The following is a 19,111-nucleotide window of genomic DNA, read 5'->3' as shown; positions in this document are numbered from 1 at the left end:
CCTCTCTCCCCTCTCCTCCTCCTCTCTCCCCTCTCCACCTCCTCTCTCCCCCTCCTCCTCCCCTCTCCACCTCCTCTCTCCCCTCCCACCTCCTCTCCACCTCCCTCTCCACCTCCTCTCTCCCTCTCCACCTCCCCTCCTCCCCTCTCTCCCACCTCCCTCCCCTCTCCCCTCTCAACCCTCCCTCTCTCCCCTCTCCACCTCTCTCTCCCCTCTCACTCCTCTCTCCACCTCCTCTCTCCCTCTCCACCTCCTCTCTCCCCTCCCCTCTCTCCTCCCTCCTCTCTCCTCTTCTCCCCTCTCAACCTCCGCTCTCCCCTCTCCTCCTCTCTCCACCTCCTCTCTCCCCTCTCCACCTCCTCTCTCCCCCTCCACCTCCTCTCTCCCCTCTCCACCTCCTCTCCCTCCTCTCTCCCCTCTCCACCTCCTCTCCACCTCTCTCTCCCTCTCCACTCCTCTCTCCCCCTCCTCTCTCCCTCTCCACCTCCTCCTCCCCTCTCCACCTCCTCTCTCCCCTCTCCTCCTCCTCTCCCTCTCCACCTCTCCCCCTCCTCTTCCTCTCCACCTCTCTCTCCCCTCTCTCCCCTCTCCACCTCCTCTCTCCCCTCTCCTCCTCCTCTCCCCCTCTCCTCCTCTCCCTCTCCTCCTCTCTCCCTCTCCTCCTCTCTCCCCTCTCTTCCCTCTCCACCCTCCTCTCTCCCCTCTCCACCTCCTCTCTCCCCTCTCCACCCTCCTCCCCCCTCCTCTCTCCACCTCCTCTCTCCCCTCTCTCCTCTCTCCACCTCCTCTCTCCCCTCTCCTCCTCTCTCCCTCTCCTCCTCTCTCCCCTCTCCACTCCTCTCTCCTCTCTCCTCCTCCTCTCTCCCCTCTCCACCTCCTCTCTCCCCTCTCCTCCTCTCTCCACCTCCTCTCTCCCCTCTCCACCTCCTCTCTCCCCTCTCTCTCCCCTCTCCTCCTCCTCTCTCCCTCTCCCCTCTCCACCTCCTCTCTCCACCTCCTCTCTCCCCTCTCAACCTCCTCTCTCCCCCTCCTCTCTCCCCTCTCCACCTCCTCTCTCCCCTCTCTCCTCCTCTCTCCCCTCTCCACCTCTCCTCTCCCCTCCCTCTCCTCTCTCCACCTCCTCTCTCCCCTCTCTCCCCTCTCCACCTCCTCTCTCCCCTCTCTCCCCTCTCCACCTCCTCTCTCCCCTCTCCACCTCCTCTTCCCCTCTCCTCCTCCTCTCTCCCTCTCCTCCCTCCTCCACCTCCTCTCTCCCCTCTCTTCCCCTCTCCACCTCCTCTCTCCCCTCTCCACCTCCTCTGCCCCTCTCCTCCTCCTCTCTCCCCTCTCCACCTCCTCTCTCTCCCTCTCCACCTCCTCTCTCTCCCCTCTCCTCCTCCTCCTCTCTCCCCTCTCCTCCTCCTCTCTCCCCTCTCCACCTCTCTCTCTCTCCCTCTCCTCCCCTCTCCCCCTCCTCTATCCCCTCTCCACCTCCTCTCTCCACTTCCCTCTCCACCTCCTCTCTCCCCTCTCTCCTCCTCTCTCCACCTCCTCTCTCCCTTCTCCTCCTCTCTCCACCTCCTCTCTCCCCTCTCCACCTACTCTCCCCTCTCCTCCTCTCTCCACCTCCTCTCTCCCCTCTCCACCTCCTCTCTCCCTCTCCTCCTCTCTCCCCTCTCCACCTCCTCTCTCCTCTCTCCACCTCCTCTCTCCCCTCTCAACCTCCTCTCTCCCCTCTCCTCCTCTCTCCACCTCCTCTCTCCCCTCTCCACCTCCTCTCTCCCTTCCCCTCCTCTCTCCCCTCTCCACCTCCTCTCTCCTCTCTCCCCTCTCCACCTCCTCTCTCCACCTCCTCTCTCCCCTCTCAACCTCCTCTCTCCCCCTCCTCTCTCCCCTCTCCACCTCCCTCTCTCCCCTCTCTTCCTCCTCTCTCCCCTCTCCACCTCCTCTCTCCCCTCTCCACCTCCTCTCTCCCCTCTCCACCTCTTCTCTCCCCTCCCCTCCTCTCTCCACCTCCTCTCTTCTTCTCTCCACCTCCGCTCTCCCCTCTCCTCCTCTCTCCCTCTCCACCTCCTCTCTCCTCTCTCCACCTCCTCTCTCCCCTCTCAACCTCCTCTCTCCCCTCTCCTCCTCTCTCCACCTCCTCTCTCCCCTCCCCTCTCCACCTCCTCTCTCCCTTCCCTCCTCTCTCCCCTCTCCACCTCCTCTCTCCTCTCTCCCCTCTCCACCTCCTCTCTCCACCTCCTCTCTCCCCTCTCAACCTCCTCTCTCCCCCTCCTCTCTCCCCTCTCCACCTCCTCTCCCCTCTCTTCCTCCTCTCTCCCCTCTCCACCTCTTCTCCCCTCCCCTCCTCTCTCCACCTCCTCTCTCCCCCTCTTCTTCTCCACCTCCTCTCTCCCCTCTCCACCTCCTCTCTCCCTTCCCCTCCTCTCTCCCCTCTCCACCTCCTCTCTCCTCTCTCCCCTCTCCACCTCCTCTCTCCACCTCCTCTCTCCCCTCTCCACCTCCTCTCTCCTCTCTCCCCCTCTCCACCTCCTCTCCCCTCTCTTCCTCCTCTCTCCCCTCTCCTCCTCTCTCCACCTCCTCTCTCCCCTCTCCACCTCCTCTCTCCCTTCCCCTCCTCTCTCCCCTCTCCACCTCCTCTCTCCCCTCTCCACCTCCTCTCTCCCTTCTCTTCCTCTCTCCCCTCTCCTCCTCTCTCCACCTCCTCTCTCCCCTCTCCACCTCCTCTCTCCCTTCCCCTCCTCTCTCCCCTCTCCACCTCTCTCCTCTCTCCCCTCTCCACCTCCTCTCTCCACCTCCTCTCTCCCCTCTCAACCCCCTCTCTCCCCCTCCTCTCTCCCTCTCCACCTCCTCTCTCCCCTCTCTTCCTCCTCTCTCCCCTCTCCACCTCCTCTCTCTCCCCTCTCCACCTCCTCTCTCCCCTCTCCACCTCTTCTCTCCCCTCCCCTCCTCTCTCCACCTCCTCTCTCCCCTCTCTTCTTCTCTCCACCTCCGCTCTCCCCTCTCCTCCTCTCTCCCCTCTCCTCCTCTCTCCCCTCTCCTCCTCTCTCCCCTCTCTTCCCCTCTCCACCTCCTCTCTCCCCTCTCCACCTCCTCTCTCCCCTCTCCACCTCTTCTCTCCCCTCCCCTCCTCTCTCCACCTCCTCTCTCCCCTCTCTTCTTCTCTCCACCTCCTCTCTCCCCTCTCCTCCTCTCTCCCCTCTCCTCCTCTCTCCCCTCTCCACCTCCTCTCTCCTCTCTCCACCCTCCTCTCTCCCCTCTCAACCTCCTCTCTCCCCTCTCCTCCTCTCTCCACCTCCTCTCTCCCCTCTCCACCTCCTCTCTCCCTTCCCCTCCTCTCTCCCCTCTCCACCTCACTTTCTCCTCCTCTCTCCCCTCTCCACCTCCTCTCTCCACCTCCTCTCTCCCCTCTCAACCTCCTCTCTCCCCCTCCTCTCTCCCTCTCCACCTCCTCTCTCCCCTCTCTCCTCCTCTCTCCCCTCTCCACCTCTTCTCTCCCCTCCCCTCCTCTCTCCACCTCCTCTCTCCCCTCTCTTCTTCTCTCCACCTCCTCTCTCCCCTCTCCACCTCCTCTCTCCCTTCCCCTCCTCTCTCCCCTCTCCACCTCCTCTCTCCTCTCTCCCCTCTCCACCTCCTCTCTCCACCTCCTCTCTCCCCTCTCAACCTCCTCTCTCCCCCTCCTCTCTCCCCTCTCCACTCCTCTCTCCCCTCTCTTCCTCCTCTCTCCCCTCTCCTCCTCTCTCCACCTCCTCTCTCCCCTCTCCACCTCCTCTCTCCCTTCCCCTCCTCTCTCCCCTCTCCACCTCCTCTCTCCTCTCTCCCCTCTCCACCTCCTCTCTCCACCTCCTCTCTCCCCTCTCAACCTCCTCTCTCCCCCTCCTCTCTCCCCTCTCCACCTCCTCTCTCCCCTCTCTTCCTCCTCTCTCCCCTCTCCACCTCTTCTCTCCCCTCCCCTCCTCTCTCCACCTCCTCTCTCCCCTCTCTTCTTCTCTCCACCTCCTCTCTCCCCTCTCCTCCTCTCTCCCCTCTCCACCTCCTCTCTCCTCTCTCCACCTCCTCTCTCCCCTCTCAACCTCCTCTCTCCACCTCCTCTCTCCCCTCTCCACCTCCTCTCTCCCTTCCCCTCCTCTCTCCCCTCTCCACCTCCTCTTTCCTCTCTCCCCTCTCCACCTCCTCTCTCCACCTCCTCTCTCCCCTCTCAACCTCCTCTCTCCCCCTCCTCTCTCCCCTCTCCACCTCCTCTCTCCCCTCTCTTCCTCCTCTCTCCCCTCTCCACCTCCTCTCTCCCCTCTCCACCTCCTCTCTCCCCTCTCCACCTCTTCTCTCCCCTCCCCTCCTCTCTCCACCTCCTCTCTCCCCTCTTTTCTTCTCTCCACCTCCGCTCTCCCCTCTCCTCCTCTCTCCCCTCTCCTCCTCTCTCCACCTCCTCTCTCCCCTCTCTTCCCCTCTCTACCTCCTCTCTCCCCTCTCCACCTCCTCTCTCCCCTCTCCACCTCTTCTCTCCCCTCCCCTCCTCTCTCCACCTCCTCTCTCCCCTCTCTTCTTCTCTCCACCTCCTCTCTCCCCTCTCCTCCTCTCTCCCCTCTCTTCCCCTCTCCACCTCCCCTCTCCCCTCTCCACCTCTCCACCTCCTCTCTCCCCCTCTCCTCCTCTTTATCAGTCTCATGTTTTATTCAAAGGTGCCTTGCTCTATCAGCAAATGGATGTGTGTCAGTCCTGGACCATTACAGCGTCGTTAATCAGGCCGGGGGTGGCCCACGGGCCTCGCTTGGCCCACCTCTGCTGGAGACGGTTTCCAGGACATTTGCAGAAAGAGAAATGCACCTTTTAATAAAACATTTGACTGCTGAGCGGAGGTGGAGCGTGGCGAGGCCCTGCATAAGTGGAAGTGAAACAAACACGCCTCTCTCTTGATGTCTCCTCACTCGCATCCCCATCGCTCTCGTCTGCTCCACCTGCGCTCAATACATACTTATTATTAATATTATTAGTGACAAAAGTGCGATTTGGAGGCAAAGAAAATGCACCAAATAGAAATAAGGACAACACTATTTGAAGACTGAAAAAGAAAATAGAGAAAAGAAAATGATGGCTCCTGAAAGAGAGGGGGAGGGACCGAACCCGCCCCTGGCTGTGCGTGGGAGGCGGCTCTTTCCTTCGCCCTGGTTCTTCTTGACGCTTCGACTTTTTCCCATTAACTTTAGACAGTTTTCCATTTGCTGTTAACATTAGTTATTCTGCTTCTTTATTATTTAATTGTTTCATTTTCTAACTTTCTGCTGGTAAAAAACACTGTGCAGCTCTGAGCGGCGACTGCCATTGTTGTTTTGGGGCTGTACAAAAATATATTGTATTTGTATTTGATTGAGCGGAAAGGGTCATTGTGATGGTCTTGAACTGAACGAACGCCGACAGAAGAGCTGTTCGAACGAAGCGCCGTAAACCCGAGCTGCCACAGGACGGGCAAATATGAGGCAATAATCTGACCAACCAGTCGTGTAGGATTATGATTAGTCCACAAATCGTCCCAATCTCAAGAACCGCGGGCGACGTTCAAGACTCTCAATCCGAGTCCCGGACGACACTTTCCCGATGCCTGCGCCGTCTCCAGAACGAGACTTTCCCGATGCCTGCGCCGTCTCCAGAACGAGACTTTCCCGACGCCTGCGCCGTCTCCAGAACGAGACTTTCCCGACGCCAGCGCCGTCTCCAGAACGAGACTTTCCCGACGCCTGCGCCGTCTCCAGAACGAGACTTTCCCGACGCCTGCGCCGTCTCCAGAACGAGACTTTCCCGATGCCAGCGCCGTCTCCAGAACGAGACTTTCCCGATGCCAGCGCCGTCACCAGAACGACCTCCAGAAGAGACGCTCCTGGTCCAGTTGAGCTCATGATCGCTCTTGTACCGGCCACCGAAAGCCAACCGAAGGTGCCGCGGGGCTCCCGGGGGCCTCGTCACAGCCCCGCCAACGGTCACCACGGTAACACTTTGCCAAGCCCTGCAGCAGCACAGTTTTTGATGTAGCGAGTTTGAGTTTGTCCATGTGCGCCGGGGAACAGGAGATGTGCAGAGATCGGGGGGAGATGGGGGTTGATGTCGGCGGCGGGAGGGCTGGCGGCGGCGGCGGCGGCGGCGGCGGCGGCGGGAGGGCTGGCGGTGTCAGCACGAGCGCAGCCAGTGGAACGGCGGAGTGGACATAGACTGAGGATGACTGATGAGACCTGGCTCCGTCCAGCGCTCTGGTCAGGAGGGTTACGCACACATCACACCTCGGGTCCTGCCGCGCTGCACTCGCTTGGGAACTGGGAATAATACTGAGCTTTTCTCCTCTTCCGTATCGTTTCTCTTGGTTTGGGCATCGCCTGCTCATGTCGGGGGAAGTGTGTGAGATTAATGCTGTTCAGGTGAACAGTAAAGTTAATAATCATGATCTTATTCATAAATAAGAATAATAAAAACACTTTATTTAAAGCGTTAAAAAAATTATTCCTTTGAAAAATAAATACATGGCCCACTAAAATGCATTGTACATATTGTTTTATATTTTATTTTATTTTCAGGTTATTTTTTTGTTTTTTATTGTTGTCCGTTTTTCTTTGATGTATCGTTATTTCTTTATTTTTTGCATTATTTAGTTCTATTTAGTTTATGATTGAATTTTTGTGTGTATTTGGGGTGGGGGAGGGGTTTGTATTGTTTTGTTTTGTGATTGTATTGTTTTTATGTTATTTTTGTGACATTTTATAGTATTGTTGTTAATAAATAAATAAAAATGAATCATCAATCATTAAAAAAACAAATTAAAAAAAGTTACACAGTTTAAATATTGCTTTTCCCTCATATTCGGCCTCTTCAAAGTTATAGTTTGATTGACTCTTGAGTAATTCTGTTTTAACGTTCAACCTTCGAGGCGTGAGTGATCAGATCGTTCCTGTTTTCACCTGCCCCTTATCCCCGCCCACATCTCTGAGTCATACGCTTCCTAAAATCAACACTGTGAATAAAAGGAATGGGTCAAATGCAGATTTTCTACAAATAGAACCAGACCATCTTCTTTGTCTGGAGAATAATGTGTTGTTGTTGACAACGAGGGGCCCAAGGCACGAGTGGAGCTGCGTTGTCACATTGGTTTTACTTTTCTGCGGTGCCTGCGGTTGGAGAGTGGGATTTTCCTACAACACTTATTATGTGTGTCACTTTTAGAGGCCAAGTCCAAATTCGGTGAATAAACTGTACATCAAGGGGAAAAAGACTCAGAAAAAAGACAACAAACACCAGAACTACTTCATAAGACACACAAAAGCACTAGTTATTGTTGTTAGACATTATAATATGGTCAGAGTTTTCCAAAACGGAGTCAACAATGCTCACGGAAGCAGGAAATAAACAAAAAAATTAACATCTGCTTCAATAAATGCATTCGTTTGAGCATTTCTGTGAGAAGACCTGGGGCGTGGATCCAAACCAAAGAACCGTCGTACGACCAAAAGACAAACTCTTATTTCTTTTCAAATAAAGCATGTTCATTATCACAAAAATCTTATCAGTATTTCATTGTATTAACGTCTAACTCATAAACAGTGTTGGGGATATTTTGTGTGACCTTAGATGTTGTTGCAGTGGCGTGTTGTGTCCAGAGGCCTTCTCAAAAACTTGGCCCTCGGGAAAAAGAAAGAAGAGTTCTAAGTATTTCTGTCTCAAATCTTCACGCTCACATTAGCGTGTTGGGGCAAGCTAGCTTTTCTTTATTTACCCACGGCAATTCCCCTCTTCTGCCACTTGATGGCGTGCTACCACCAAATCCAGTTGAGGGAACGCCCGACTGAGAGAAAGTCACATGTGCTTTTCATGACACAGATCACTTCCAAAAGACTTAGAAAGAAGACAACAAACACCAGAACTACTTCATAAGACACACAAAAGCACTAGTTATTGTTGTTAGACATTATAATATGGTCAGAGTTTTCCAAAACGGAGTCAACAATGCTCACGAAAGCAGGAAATAAACACAAAAATTGAACATCTGCTTCAATAAATGCATTAGTTTGAGCATTTCTGTGAGAAGACCTGGGGCGTGGATCCAAACCAAAGAACCGTCGTACGACCAAAAGACAAACTCTTATTTCTTTTGGACTCTTATTATTATCGCCTTTCCCCATTTTACTTTCATTTAGTAACTTTTGACACCAGGCTCAAACTGAAGACTCCACCTCCACGATTTCCGCAGAGATATGAATGTTTTTGCCCGGAATGTTCCACAGTAGGGCATCTTTCATAACTCTTGTGTTCGTGTCTTCGCTCTCTCTCTCTCCACAGTTCCAGTCCCCGTACTCCTACTCCCCTCCGTTCCGCTTCGGCACGGTCCCCAACGGCAGCACGGAGCGCAACATCCGCAAGAACTACCCAGACATGCACCAGTACATGACCAAGTACCACCAGAAGGGGGTGCAAGACGCGCTGGTCCAGCTCAAGACCAAGTGAGTCCCAAACGAGCGCTCCCCTCAGCGACGCTAACGCTGCATGTGTGTGTCAGACGCGACTCCGGTGGGGCCCCCGGGGGACCGAGAGCGTGGTGAAAACACTGCAGCGCTAAAGAGCTGCCAAAACACGGAGAAACCTCATTTGTTTTGTCGCTCACTCCTGCTAAGATGAATGCGACTACGGTCCGGTTTGTCAGTTTTGTTAAATATGTTAGCTCTAGTTAGCCCCGAAATCATAAAGTTTGTGTAGTAAAACATTTTGGATTAAAAATGATTCGTTTGTACCATATTTTCCGGATTATGAATTGCACCAGCCAAAGAAGCATAATAGAAAAGGAAAAAAACATATATTAGTCGCACTGGAGCATAAGTCGTATTTTTGGTGGGAAATGTATTTGATAAAATCCAAGACCAAGAACAGACATTTAAATCGATGAGAGAACATGGTGAATAGGTGTACGTATGCTAACGCTAACACCTTCAGCTACATGACGTATGCTAACGCTAACACCTTCAGCTACATGAGGCACAGACAGAACTGTGGTAAGTGTCTGGTATGTTAACGTAACATATGAACAGTTATTCAGATAACTATAGCATAAAGAACATGCTAACAAGTTTACCAAAGCATCAGTTTGACCCCAAATCACTAAATCCATTGAATTCTTCTTCCTCTGTGTCACTTCTAAACAACTCCACAAACTCCAGAGGAAGAGGAAGTGCAGATTCTTCTTCTGCGTCGCTTAGAACCTAGAGCGCCCTCTTGTGGTTGTCAGTGTGAAAATAACAAATAATATCACGTATAAGTCGCTCTGGAGTATAAGTCGCACCCCGGACAAAACTATGAAAAATGGTGCAGCTTATTGTCCGGAAAATACGGTACTACTGAATTCTGAATGTTGCTGTGCCCAGACGATTGTTCTTTTCCATGGAACAGTCAGAACGACACAGAAACGACTCCAGGGCTTTTTCGTGGCCGTTCAGACACTCGACTTGCTCTTGACTCAAGCCGCCGCATTTCCAGCGACGCTAACTTACACAAGACTGAGCGAAACACAGCTAGCGCACGTTGGCGCTCGCCGTTTCCTGTTCATCGACGCCCGGCACTCCAATCGAGACCGAAAATGCGTCAAACGTCAGCCAAACGCAATGAACGCAATAAAGAGACGTTAAGACACAACGAAGAGGCGCAGAGACGTGAGACAAACGAACCAAAAGTAGTTTCCTGTTCACGCTAGCTTTAGCCACGTCTCACGGCCATACAAACGCGTGAATTACTGACATAATAATGATCAAACAGTACAATCATTAACATTTGCGCGTCGTCAACTGAATGTATTATAGCCATAGTGCAATAATTGAATGTGAATCAGAATTGCAGGCGTTCTCACACAACGTAACATCTACAGGTGTTCCCTCGGCGCTGGTTTGAAATAGTACGTCTCGGTGTTAGAACGAGGATCATTTGTGTGGCTAAAATAAGCGGAGCGAGCTGGCAGCGGATGACAGCGGTGTCAGCGTGGCCCCGGGGAGCTGCAGAAGGAGCTTACTATCACATGCGAGGAATGAATGAGTGCGACAGCAGGGAACTGACGGATAAAGGACCGCTTTGAGTGTCTGCACAGAGTATTTGAATTGTAGTAGTAGCAATATCGTATGTATTTGTTTGTCGGCGATTCCATGTGCTGCGTGAAAGGTTGTGAAGGTCGGGCCTATGTAGAGGACACATGTTATGCAAAAAGGATTTTATTGATCTTTTCACTTTGTTACATTATATATTGTATTTAGCCTCTTTCAAAATACTTTAATTAATCCTGTTTACGAGCTTAACTGCCCCTGCGCCTTAGACAACACTCTCCAAGCAATTTATCTGGCCCAAAACCCGACTTTCAATCATAAAATTATAGTAAAAAATCTTGAAAACTGGATTACTAACTGGAGGGTTGCTGGTTCAAACCTCGCTCGATTGAAAGCAGTGGTTTTGTCCTTTGGCAGTGACGTCACAATCTTCCAAATGATGCTTGAAATATGATTTACAAAGAAGAAAACTAACTGAAAAGTGAAAATCTGTTTGAAAAATCTGTTACCTGCTTGGATTTCTTTTCAAAGATCAAATAATAATAACAACTTTAGAATAGCTACACCATGATTAGCCTTTAATTTGTAAAGAACTAATGATTTCTTAAGAATGCTTCAGAATTTGTAACTAAAGGAGATACTGCAAGTGAAACTGGAAAACAATCTGACATTTAGAGATTCTCTTGTGGTTTACGAACATTAATGTAGGAAAATGTGTTAGTTATTTCATAATGTCATGTTTTATAATGTTGTTTTTATGTATAAATAATAATATCATAAAAACCTGATAAACTGATGGAGCATAAGTTTTTTTGCCTAGTTTTGTTGACAAATTAGATACAAAAGAAATTTTGAATGGTTTTGAATGTCTTTTGAATGATTTTGCTGAAAATTGGCGTTAAAAATGTGCCTTGGTTAAAGAAATAAAATAAATCCAAATGTAAACTTTGAAATTGTTTGCCCAGTGAAATGACTTTTCGGTTCTACGCGGGCCATGTCTCTCCCGAGTAAATATTCATGTCCTCCGGGGGGCGCCGCGCTCTCCTCTGTCATTATTCTGAGCGCTGACAACGGTCCCCCCTCCAGTCCCCCCTCCAGTCCCCCCTCCAGTCCGCCCTCCGGTCCCGATAGTCCCGGCTCAGCACAAACCTGCGGCTGATAGATGGGACCTAAAGCAAACACAATGGAGCGGTCAGCTGGTGGACAAGGTCGTTTGTGCGGCAAATCACGCCCCATAAATCCCAGTTTAGATCTGCTTTAGATCCAGGATAGGCTTGGATTAGACCTGCTTTTATCATAGTCCTACTTTTAATCAGGGACGGGACGTCAGTTATCGCTTGTGGTTTCGGAGTCGCAAAATATCACCTGCACAAAACGATCTGGTGCATATTCTAAACGCCTCTGTCCATAATAAACACAACACCGCAAGTACAGAGCGTGTGCGTTTGCCTTTGTCTGCACCGTGGAGTCGCTGAAGAATACATTCGGCTGACTTGGAAATTCCTGTCATCGTCTTGAATTCCTTGTACTTTTCCAGTTTGAACCTCGGAATACAGGCTGCTTGCAAGTTCGACCCAATGGATCATCCCAAAGGCTCGTCCCAATGGATCGTCCCAATGGCTGGTCCAATGGAATGTCCCAAGGGCTCGTCCTAAGGGCTCGTCCCAATTGATCGCCACAATGGATAGTCCCAATGGCTCCTCCCAGTGGCTCGTCCTCTCACCTGCATGAACTCGTCAGGTGCTTCGTCTACATTTATATCCTCAGTTGTCGTTCCCGCGCTCTGTGGCTATTTGCCTACTTTTCTATTTCTTTTGCCGCTCTTTGGTTAGCGCAATGTTAAGTTAAAGTGACGTGTGACAGGTTTATAAGATTTTCTAATTTTGACTCTATTTGGTGTGGGTATACCTGTTGTACATATAAAATATAGTTCTACAAAAATCAAGCAGGTATTTGTGGAGAAAATGTTGAAAAATATATAGAAAATGACAGGAAGTGACATCACCCCAGGGACAGGAAGTGACATCACACCAGGGACAGGAAGTGACATCACACCAGGGATACTCTTTCCAAAGTTTATGCAGAATTTACTCAGAAGAAACAGCTTTTCAACCGTCTAAATGTTAATTCAACAAAATAAAGGCCCTTTCATTTTTTCAAAATTGTGACATCAGATGAGTTTTGACCCAGTGTTTGCTGGGTAATTTCCTACTGTGATGTCATCAATTACAAACAGGAAGTGAAATTATAAACCTAAAAATATGCCATTCTGTGTTAGAATTGTTTATAATTTTGAACTGAATTCTAAATGTATCTCATCTGCACAGAAATGGCAGAAATGGCTCACATTATTCCGTGCACCATAAAAACAGAAGTGATCACATGAGTCGCCACTTAACGCTTGGCCCGGGCGTGCGGTGAGGAACCCCCGACTCGCCGGTGGTGCAGTGGGATGATGCGCGGCACATGTGTGGCTGTTACTGCCTCTGTGTCGGGGGTTTGCTTCCCGCCCCCTCAACCGTCTCTACCAATTTCACACTACAGCTGTCCTGTCCAATAAAAATGTAACTGATTTTTGGCGCTGATATATGTTTGTCCTGCCGCAGTCCGTGGCTCGTGTGCCGGTTCATCCTCATGTTTGTCTTTCAAACAAACTCAAGTCAAAATAGGCTTAGCAATTCAATTATGCCTCTATGTTTACACAGTCATAACTTTATTTATATCCCAGATAAATCCAAATTAATTTAGACTTTACTGTAAAACTGTGGTAATTGCAGTTGATTTTCAGATCCTAATATTGTTTTGGCAAATATCAGTTTTCGGCCACATTAGCAAGACAAAGATTACATTTCGGTGTTCAATAATGAACAAAGACTTAATTTATGATGAACATGTAGTTTATTCAAATGATTCAGGCTTACTCACTACTTAATTGAACACCCTAATCCTAACTCCTTAATGACCTGATTTATGTGTGGTTTAGTCCTAATTACACCTGGTTTATTCCTGGTTAGGTCTTGGTTAACTTTGGGTTTAGTCCTAGTTTTGTAGGTCGGGTTTAGGCCTAGTTTAGCCCAGTTTGAGTCCTGATGGAGACTTGGTTTGGTCCTGTTCTAACCTGGTTTAGTTCCTGGTTTAGTCCCAGTTTAATCACGATGCATGCGGTCAATGAAGAAGCATGACCCCGCCCTCAGTCTTGGAGACCTCGGTTATTTATTGCGCCTTGGCTGACATGACACGGAGCTTAAATCATCTTTGACAAACTGAATGCTGATTACACCTTAAAGTACCATCGATCACCACATTAAACTTGAACTCAGACATCGAGGAGCGTTTATGACGATGATGTTTATCCGATGACTACTTTATGTCCCAGAGAGGTGTGTAATGGACGGGCCCGGGACCTGGAGCGGAGCCAGCGCGAACCCAAGCAGGAAGGAGGATGATATAAAGATATATATGATATAAAGATATACCTCCTCAGCACACGTGTGTGTGCTGAGGAGGTAGTGAGTTTAATGCCAGGCTGTGGGTTTTTCCAAAGCATTCAGCGCGAGGCTGTGGACCCACTGAGTGTCGACCGGCTCCTCTGGACAGACGGAAGAAGCTGGACATGAATGATTGATCTTTTCTTTTAGAACATAATGTATTGTACGTACTAAAAAAACACTCGTCACTCTCTATTTGTCAGGCGTTCCCTCATCAGAATGTTTGTTAGCGCTCCACCTACTGGCAGGAAAGTGCAGTTGTTATGAACGTGATTTGACGGCAGAAAAGCTCAGAACGATGCGATGATTTATGACTTAAAAACAGCACAGAAGACATCTACCTTTGATGTCACAAATCTGGGTGAACAAAGTAAAACACTTTTTTACTCACAAATCTGAAAGCTGAAACAAAAATGAAAAAGTACATAATATGTGTCCTTTAAATTAGGATACAAATTATAAATATTTGTTAGAAGTAAATATTTAAAGTTTGTATCATTATTGCAAAGTTACGCATGCACTATGTAGCTCGCTCTGCTGCTGGGTTATTGCTTTACCTATAATGTTCCATAGTATGGCATGAAACGTATCCGCATAAAGACACATGTCAGATCTGTGAAGAGGCGACCAAATCACAGAGACTCACAAAAAGAACAGAGGGTTTTCTCGTACGCAAGGTATGTCTATGCAAGTAAGATTAGCCTCATGTCACGTGGGGGCGACTCTCTTGCGCCCCCTGCTGTCGCGAAAGAGCTGACCCGTGCCCCGCCCTGTGTTGCAGCAAGCTGGACGCCTTCATCTACGACGCGGCCGTGCTGAACTACATGGCGGGGCGGGACGACGGCTGCAAGCTGGTCACCATCGGCAGCGGGTACATCTTCGCCACCACGGGCTACGGCATCGCGCTGCAGAAGGGCTCCTACTGGAAGAGGCTCGTCGACCTGGCCATACTCGGCATCATCGGAGACGGTCAGTCCACTCATGACTTCATTATGTCTGTATGTTGTGCCGAATCTTGCTTTTTTTTTTAGTTATAAAAAGCACGAAGGCCCAATGCGAGTGCTTCCAGTGTGTCATTACTCTTCAGTAGCAGGGCCATTTCCCCCGTGTCCGCTCCTCCTCTCTACTGCCTCCTCATCCTCACTGTGCGCCGGGGCATGGAGGACCACTGCAGAGCTCCCGAGCACACCTACTCATCCACGAGCCAATCAGACGGGCCGTGCGCATGGGCCTGTGCACGACGAGAACCTGCAGGAGTAGTTCATCTCCGTTACGACACGTTGAAAACAAACAGCTGTGATTTTGGACAGAATTGAGACGAGGGACATCGGACGGTTGGTTTGCAAAGGGTCAAATTGCTGCATCCAAACAGAGCTTTTTAACCTCCTGAGAGAATTTTGCAAAGACCGTTTCAGGCTTATTTGCGTCCGACCATCTCTTTCTCAGAGTGCCTCATTAGCATTTGACCGGTACGATTTCTTTGTAGACGTGTTCCTGTCAATCAACACTTGAAGGCACTCGAATTCTGGTTTGCAATCACCCGTGCATCTCGTTTGAAGACAGTGAAGTAAAAAAAAGAAGGGATGGTTATAAAAAGGAGAGAAGGATCTTGTGAATGAAAATGAGGTAGAGGTGGCCAGACCTCAATAGACCCCAGTGACCCAAGCTGTACAAGTGAAACCGCCGGAGGGCAAGTTTCAGTTGTAGCTCCTGCGCTTGGGCCATTACCAATCTGAGCTCAGGAGAGTCTGAATGCCGCTGCTCACACTATTTCCATGAGATTTAAAATGACATTTGGAGAGTGTCCAGACGTCTAAATCTTTGAAACCTTGTGGAGCGCTCACTCGCACAGACCTGTTCATGTGTCTTGGCCTGGGACGACAGATGTTCCAGGAGTGTTTTACTCCTGCTCCATCATGCGTCGTATAAAAGTGCACCTTTATAGAATGTATAGAACTCTTGACTCGCTCCGCTAAGTATCCAAGGTTCATTTCTTAGATTCCTCCCCTCATCCACCACCTCCCTTCTCTCCATCAGCCCCCTGCCTTCCCCCATTACGCTCTATTTACCAGTTCATCTCTCCTCCAGCGTTCAATCACTGTCCCACACACACACACACACACAAACCCCCCCGCACGCCCACCCGCCTCATCACCAGCCCATCACCGAGCGGACGTGCACGCGCGTCCATCTCGGATAACCCGCGGATTATTGACTCCGGCGGCTGGTCCGCTTGGGAATCCGCGGACCTTGAAAACGTGCGCGGTTCAGATTGGGTCGGAGAGGTCCTCGTTGACTTGATGGAATTAGAAGTGGACAGTCCAGAGGTGATCGGCAGCAGCCCCCGACGGTCACCCATGTTTCGACTGGAGATGTAAATCGAGAACTCACGACAACTGATAGATGATATATTCTATTTCTGTGCTATTTCGTGCTCTTCAGGTTCGCCCTTGCCCTCTTTTCCTCGTTCCTCTTCTGTCCGATACAGCCTGTGGGCGTTATCGGACAGGGCAAATGGTTGGAACTCACGCCCCTGCGGCCCGTCCTCTTGGCAGGCGTGTGTGCCATCGACCGGACGACCAAGCGGCAAAACCTTATCCCCTTTCTCCTTTATCAGTACAACAAACCTGCTGATTATAATTGAATTTGATTTATGTTTGTGTTCACCTTGTTCAGGTTCTTTTTCTGTTTGTCTGAGGGCAGAAAAGAAACTCTACACAGACCTCAAAGCCGTTTTCGAGCCTTTCGGAGAGAGGGCGCATTGTGGACTTGGGCATTGAACGTTTTACACAAATCAACCGACCTTTACATTATGTTTTAGCGGGAAGAGAGAACCCTTGAGGAGAGCCACAGAACAGGCAGTAGATTAGTCCAGAACGCGCATCCATTTGCAGGTAGACACTGCAAGAGCGTCTCAGAACTCGACTCGTAGTGTGGTCAGTTCTGTGAGACCTGAACCTCCCAGAGTTTACGGATTAGGCCGAGTAATGAATGATATTTTGACAAATTTGGAACTACTGTTTAAAAAAGAAGCGACTAAAAGCACGGGTTTTTGAGGAAGACAAAACTGAATTGAGGAAGTAACTTGAGATACCGTATTTTCTACTTTCTATAATATATAATAAGTCGCATTTTTGGGAGGAATTTATTTGATAAAATCCAAGACCAAGACATCAGGCATTTAATCTTGAAATGCAGTTTAAAATAATAACAGATGAGAGAACATGGTGAATGGGTGTACGTATGCTAACGCTAACACCTTCAGCTACATGACGTATGCTAACGCTAACACCTTCAGCTACATGAGGCACAGACAGAACTGTGGTAAGTGTCTGGTATGTTAACGTAACATATGAACAGTTATTCAGATAACTATAGCATAAAGAACATGCTAACAAGTTTACCAAAGCATCAGTTTTACCCCAAATCACTAAATCCACTGAATTCTTCTTCCTCTGTGTCACTTCTAAACAACTCCACAAACTCCAGAGGAAGAGGAAGTGCAGATTCTTCTTCAGCGGCGTTTAGAGCCTAGAGCGCCCTCTTGTGGTCGTCAGTGTGAAAATAACTAATGATATCACATATAAGTCGCACTCGGCCAAAACTATGAAAAAAGGTGCGACTTATAGTTTGGAAAAGACGATACATTGTTTGCCCAATCGCTAGGACTTTTTGATTACTTCTTGATTACGTCTTGATTACTACTCTACTAGTCCTACTACTACTACTGTTGCTACTACGACCGGTCCTGTTACTACTTCACCGGAACGACTGCCGCTACTACGATTGTTCCTTATTTGTGACTCTGTGAATGGAAGTGAAGCCGCGTTAGCTTCACTTTGTTTTTAAATTTAAAACAGAATGAGTTTTTCTTTTCCTTTTCATTACGGAGAGAGAGAGCGCCAAACCACTGAACCCTATCTGCCTGGGACCACTCGCCCCAGGCCTGTCAGGGTCCATCTTTTATTTACCGGTAGTTCTCGTTTCACCTCTGGAACCTGCATCTTAAGTCTCTGCAGTGACTCTTCTGCAGCTCCTTCACCCATTCTCCTCTGAAAGCCACCGAGGATTGCACTGTCCTCGGAAACAGTATTTTAAACGTTGCAGTAGTTGTGAGAGTAACTGTAGTGGTCAAATGAAAAGGCCGTGGGTCGCTTTAAATGACGTAATGACGTAAGGTTTTTGTTTCTCCAAAATTCAACTCGACAGTGCACAAAAAGGGCTTCAATAAATGACACGCAGTTTAAGAATCGAGCTGTAAAATGTTGTGTACATGTGACACTAACACTTTGAAACAAAACCGCTATTTGGATGCATTTCAATTACTCAGATAAAAGAATGTCCTCTGCAAAGACTCAAATATCCTGCCTTTTGTATGAAAAAGCTACAAACGTGTTCCGAAATGGATGTATTTCTTCTCCTTGTTTGTCTTCTCCTGTAGTTGTTGCAGAACTTGAAACAATCCGCGGGTTTAACTTCCTGTTATTGACAACGTTTTGAGGACTTTTTCCCATTCAAAAGAAAGGATTTATTTTCGTTAACTGCCATGGCAACAATGCTAATTTAGTGCTCACTGTGAATGGGCAGGAGCGGCGGGCGAGTCCAAGCCTGGGGTACTAGTGGCACACATAGGACAGGAAGTAGCATAACATTTTAAATAAAGTAATTTACGTGTTTCCAAATCTCAAAAAAAGCCAATAAACAATAATAACTTGGCAAGACTGAGACAAAGACAACTAAAACTGCACGATTGAACCTAAAACATGGATAAAATGCTACTTCAGGTGAATACTGCATTGCAACAAAGTATTTGCTGTTTGTAAAAGTATCAATCATACAAATGTCTGCTGAAGTAAAAGTATATTTTGTATTTCTTGTTTTTGTTAGCTCATACAGTACAGTACTTTTACTTCAGCGCCTCATTACTTTCCACCACTCTAAATACTGCATCATTGTATTTCTAATCCTTTCTGGTGGCGTTCTTGTTGCCAGGTGAGATGGAGGAGCTGGAGGCGCAGTGGCTGACCGGCATCTGTCACAACGAGAAGAACGAGGTGATGTCCAGTCAGCTGGACATCGACAACATGGCGGGGGTCTTCTACATGCTGGCCACGGCGATGGGCCTGGCCATCCTCACCTTCATCTCCGAGCACCTGTTCTACTGGAGGCTGCGCTACTGCTTCACCGGCGTGTGCACCGGGAGGCCGGGCCTGCTCTTCACCATCAGCAGGGTGAGGAAGAAAGCACCTTCTATCTGCACGCGCGTTTTAAATAACTCGTTCCATCGTCACGCGCGTTTTAAATAACTCGTTTAAAACGGGCGTGAAGATGGAACGAGTTCTTTAAAACGCCTGTGCAGATGGAACGAGTTATTTAAAACGCGCGTGACGATGGAACGAGTTCTTTAAAACGCGCGTGAAGATGAAACGAGTAAAGAACTCGTTCCATCGTCAAGCGCGTTTTAAATAACTCGTTCCATCTTCACGCGCGTTTTAACGAACTCGTTCCATCTTCACGCGCGTTTTAAAGAACTCGTTCCATCGTCACGCGCGTTTTAAATAACTCGTTCCATCGTCACGCGCG

General features: G+C 49.2%; 1 protein-coding gene across 1 annotated transcript in view; it reads left to right on the top strand.

The window, feature by feature from the left end:
* The window catches only part of LOC140377369 (glutamate receptor ionotropic, NMDA 2A-like), a 427,148-nt gene that overhangs the window by 380,591 nt on the left and 27,446 nt on the right, over positions 1-19,111 (top strand). Inside the window, exons 15-17 of the mRNA XM_072462756.1 lie at positions 8,299-8,459; positions 14,310-14,497; positions 18,521-18,759. Coding sequence (XP_072318857.1) covers positions 8,299-8,459; positions 14,310-14,497; positions 18,521-18,759 — 588 coding nt within the window. The remainder of the gene's footprint in view (positions 1-8,298; positions 8,460-14,309; positions 14,498-18,520; positions 18,760-19,111) is intronic.

This window comes from Eucyclogobius newberryi, unplaced genomic scaffold (genome assembly GCF_026437365.1).
Source record: "Eucyclogobius newberryi isolate DKJ021-1_F unplaced genomic scaffold, fEucNew1.0.hap1 SCAF_4, whole genome shotgun sequence".
Taxonomy (NCBI): Eukaryota; Metazoa; Chordata; class Actinopteri; order Gobiiformes; family Gobiidae; genus Eucyclogobius; species Eucyclogobius newberryi.
The sequence above is the reverse complement of the archived record's forward strand: the minus strand, read 5'-3'. Positions and strand labels throughout refer to the sequence as shown.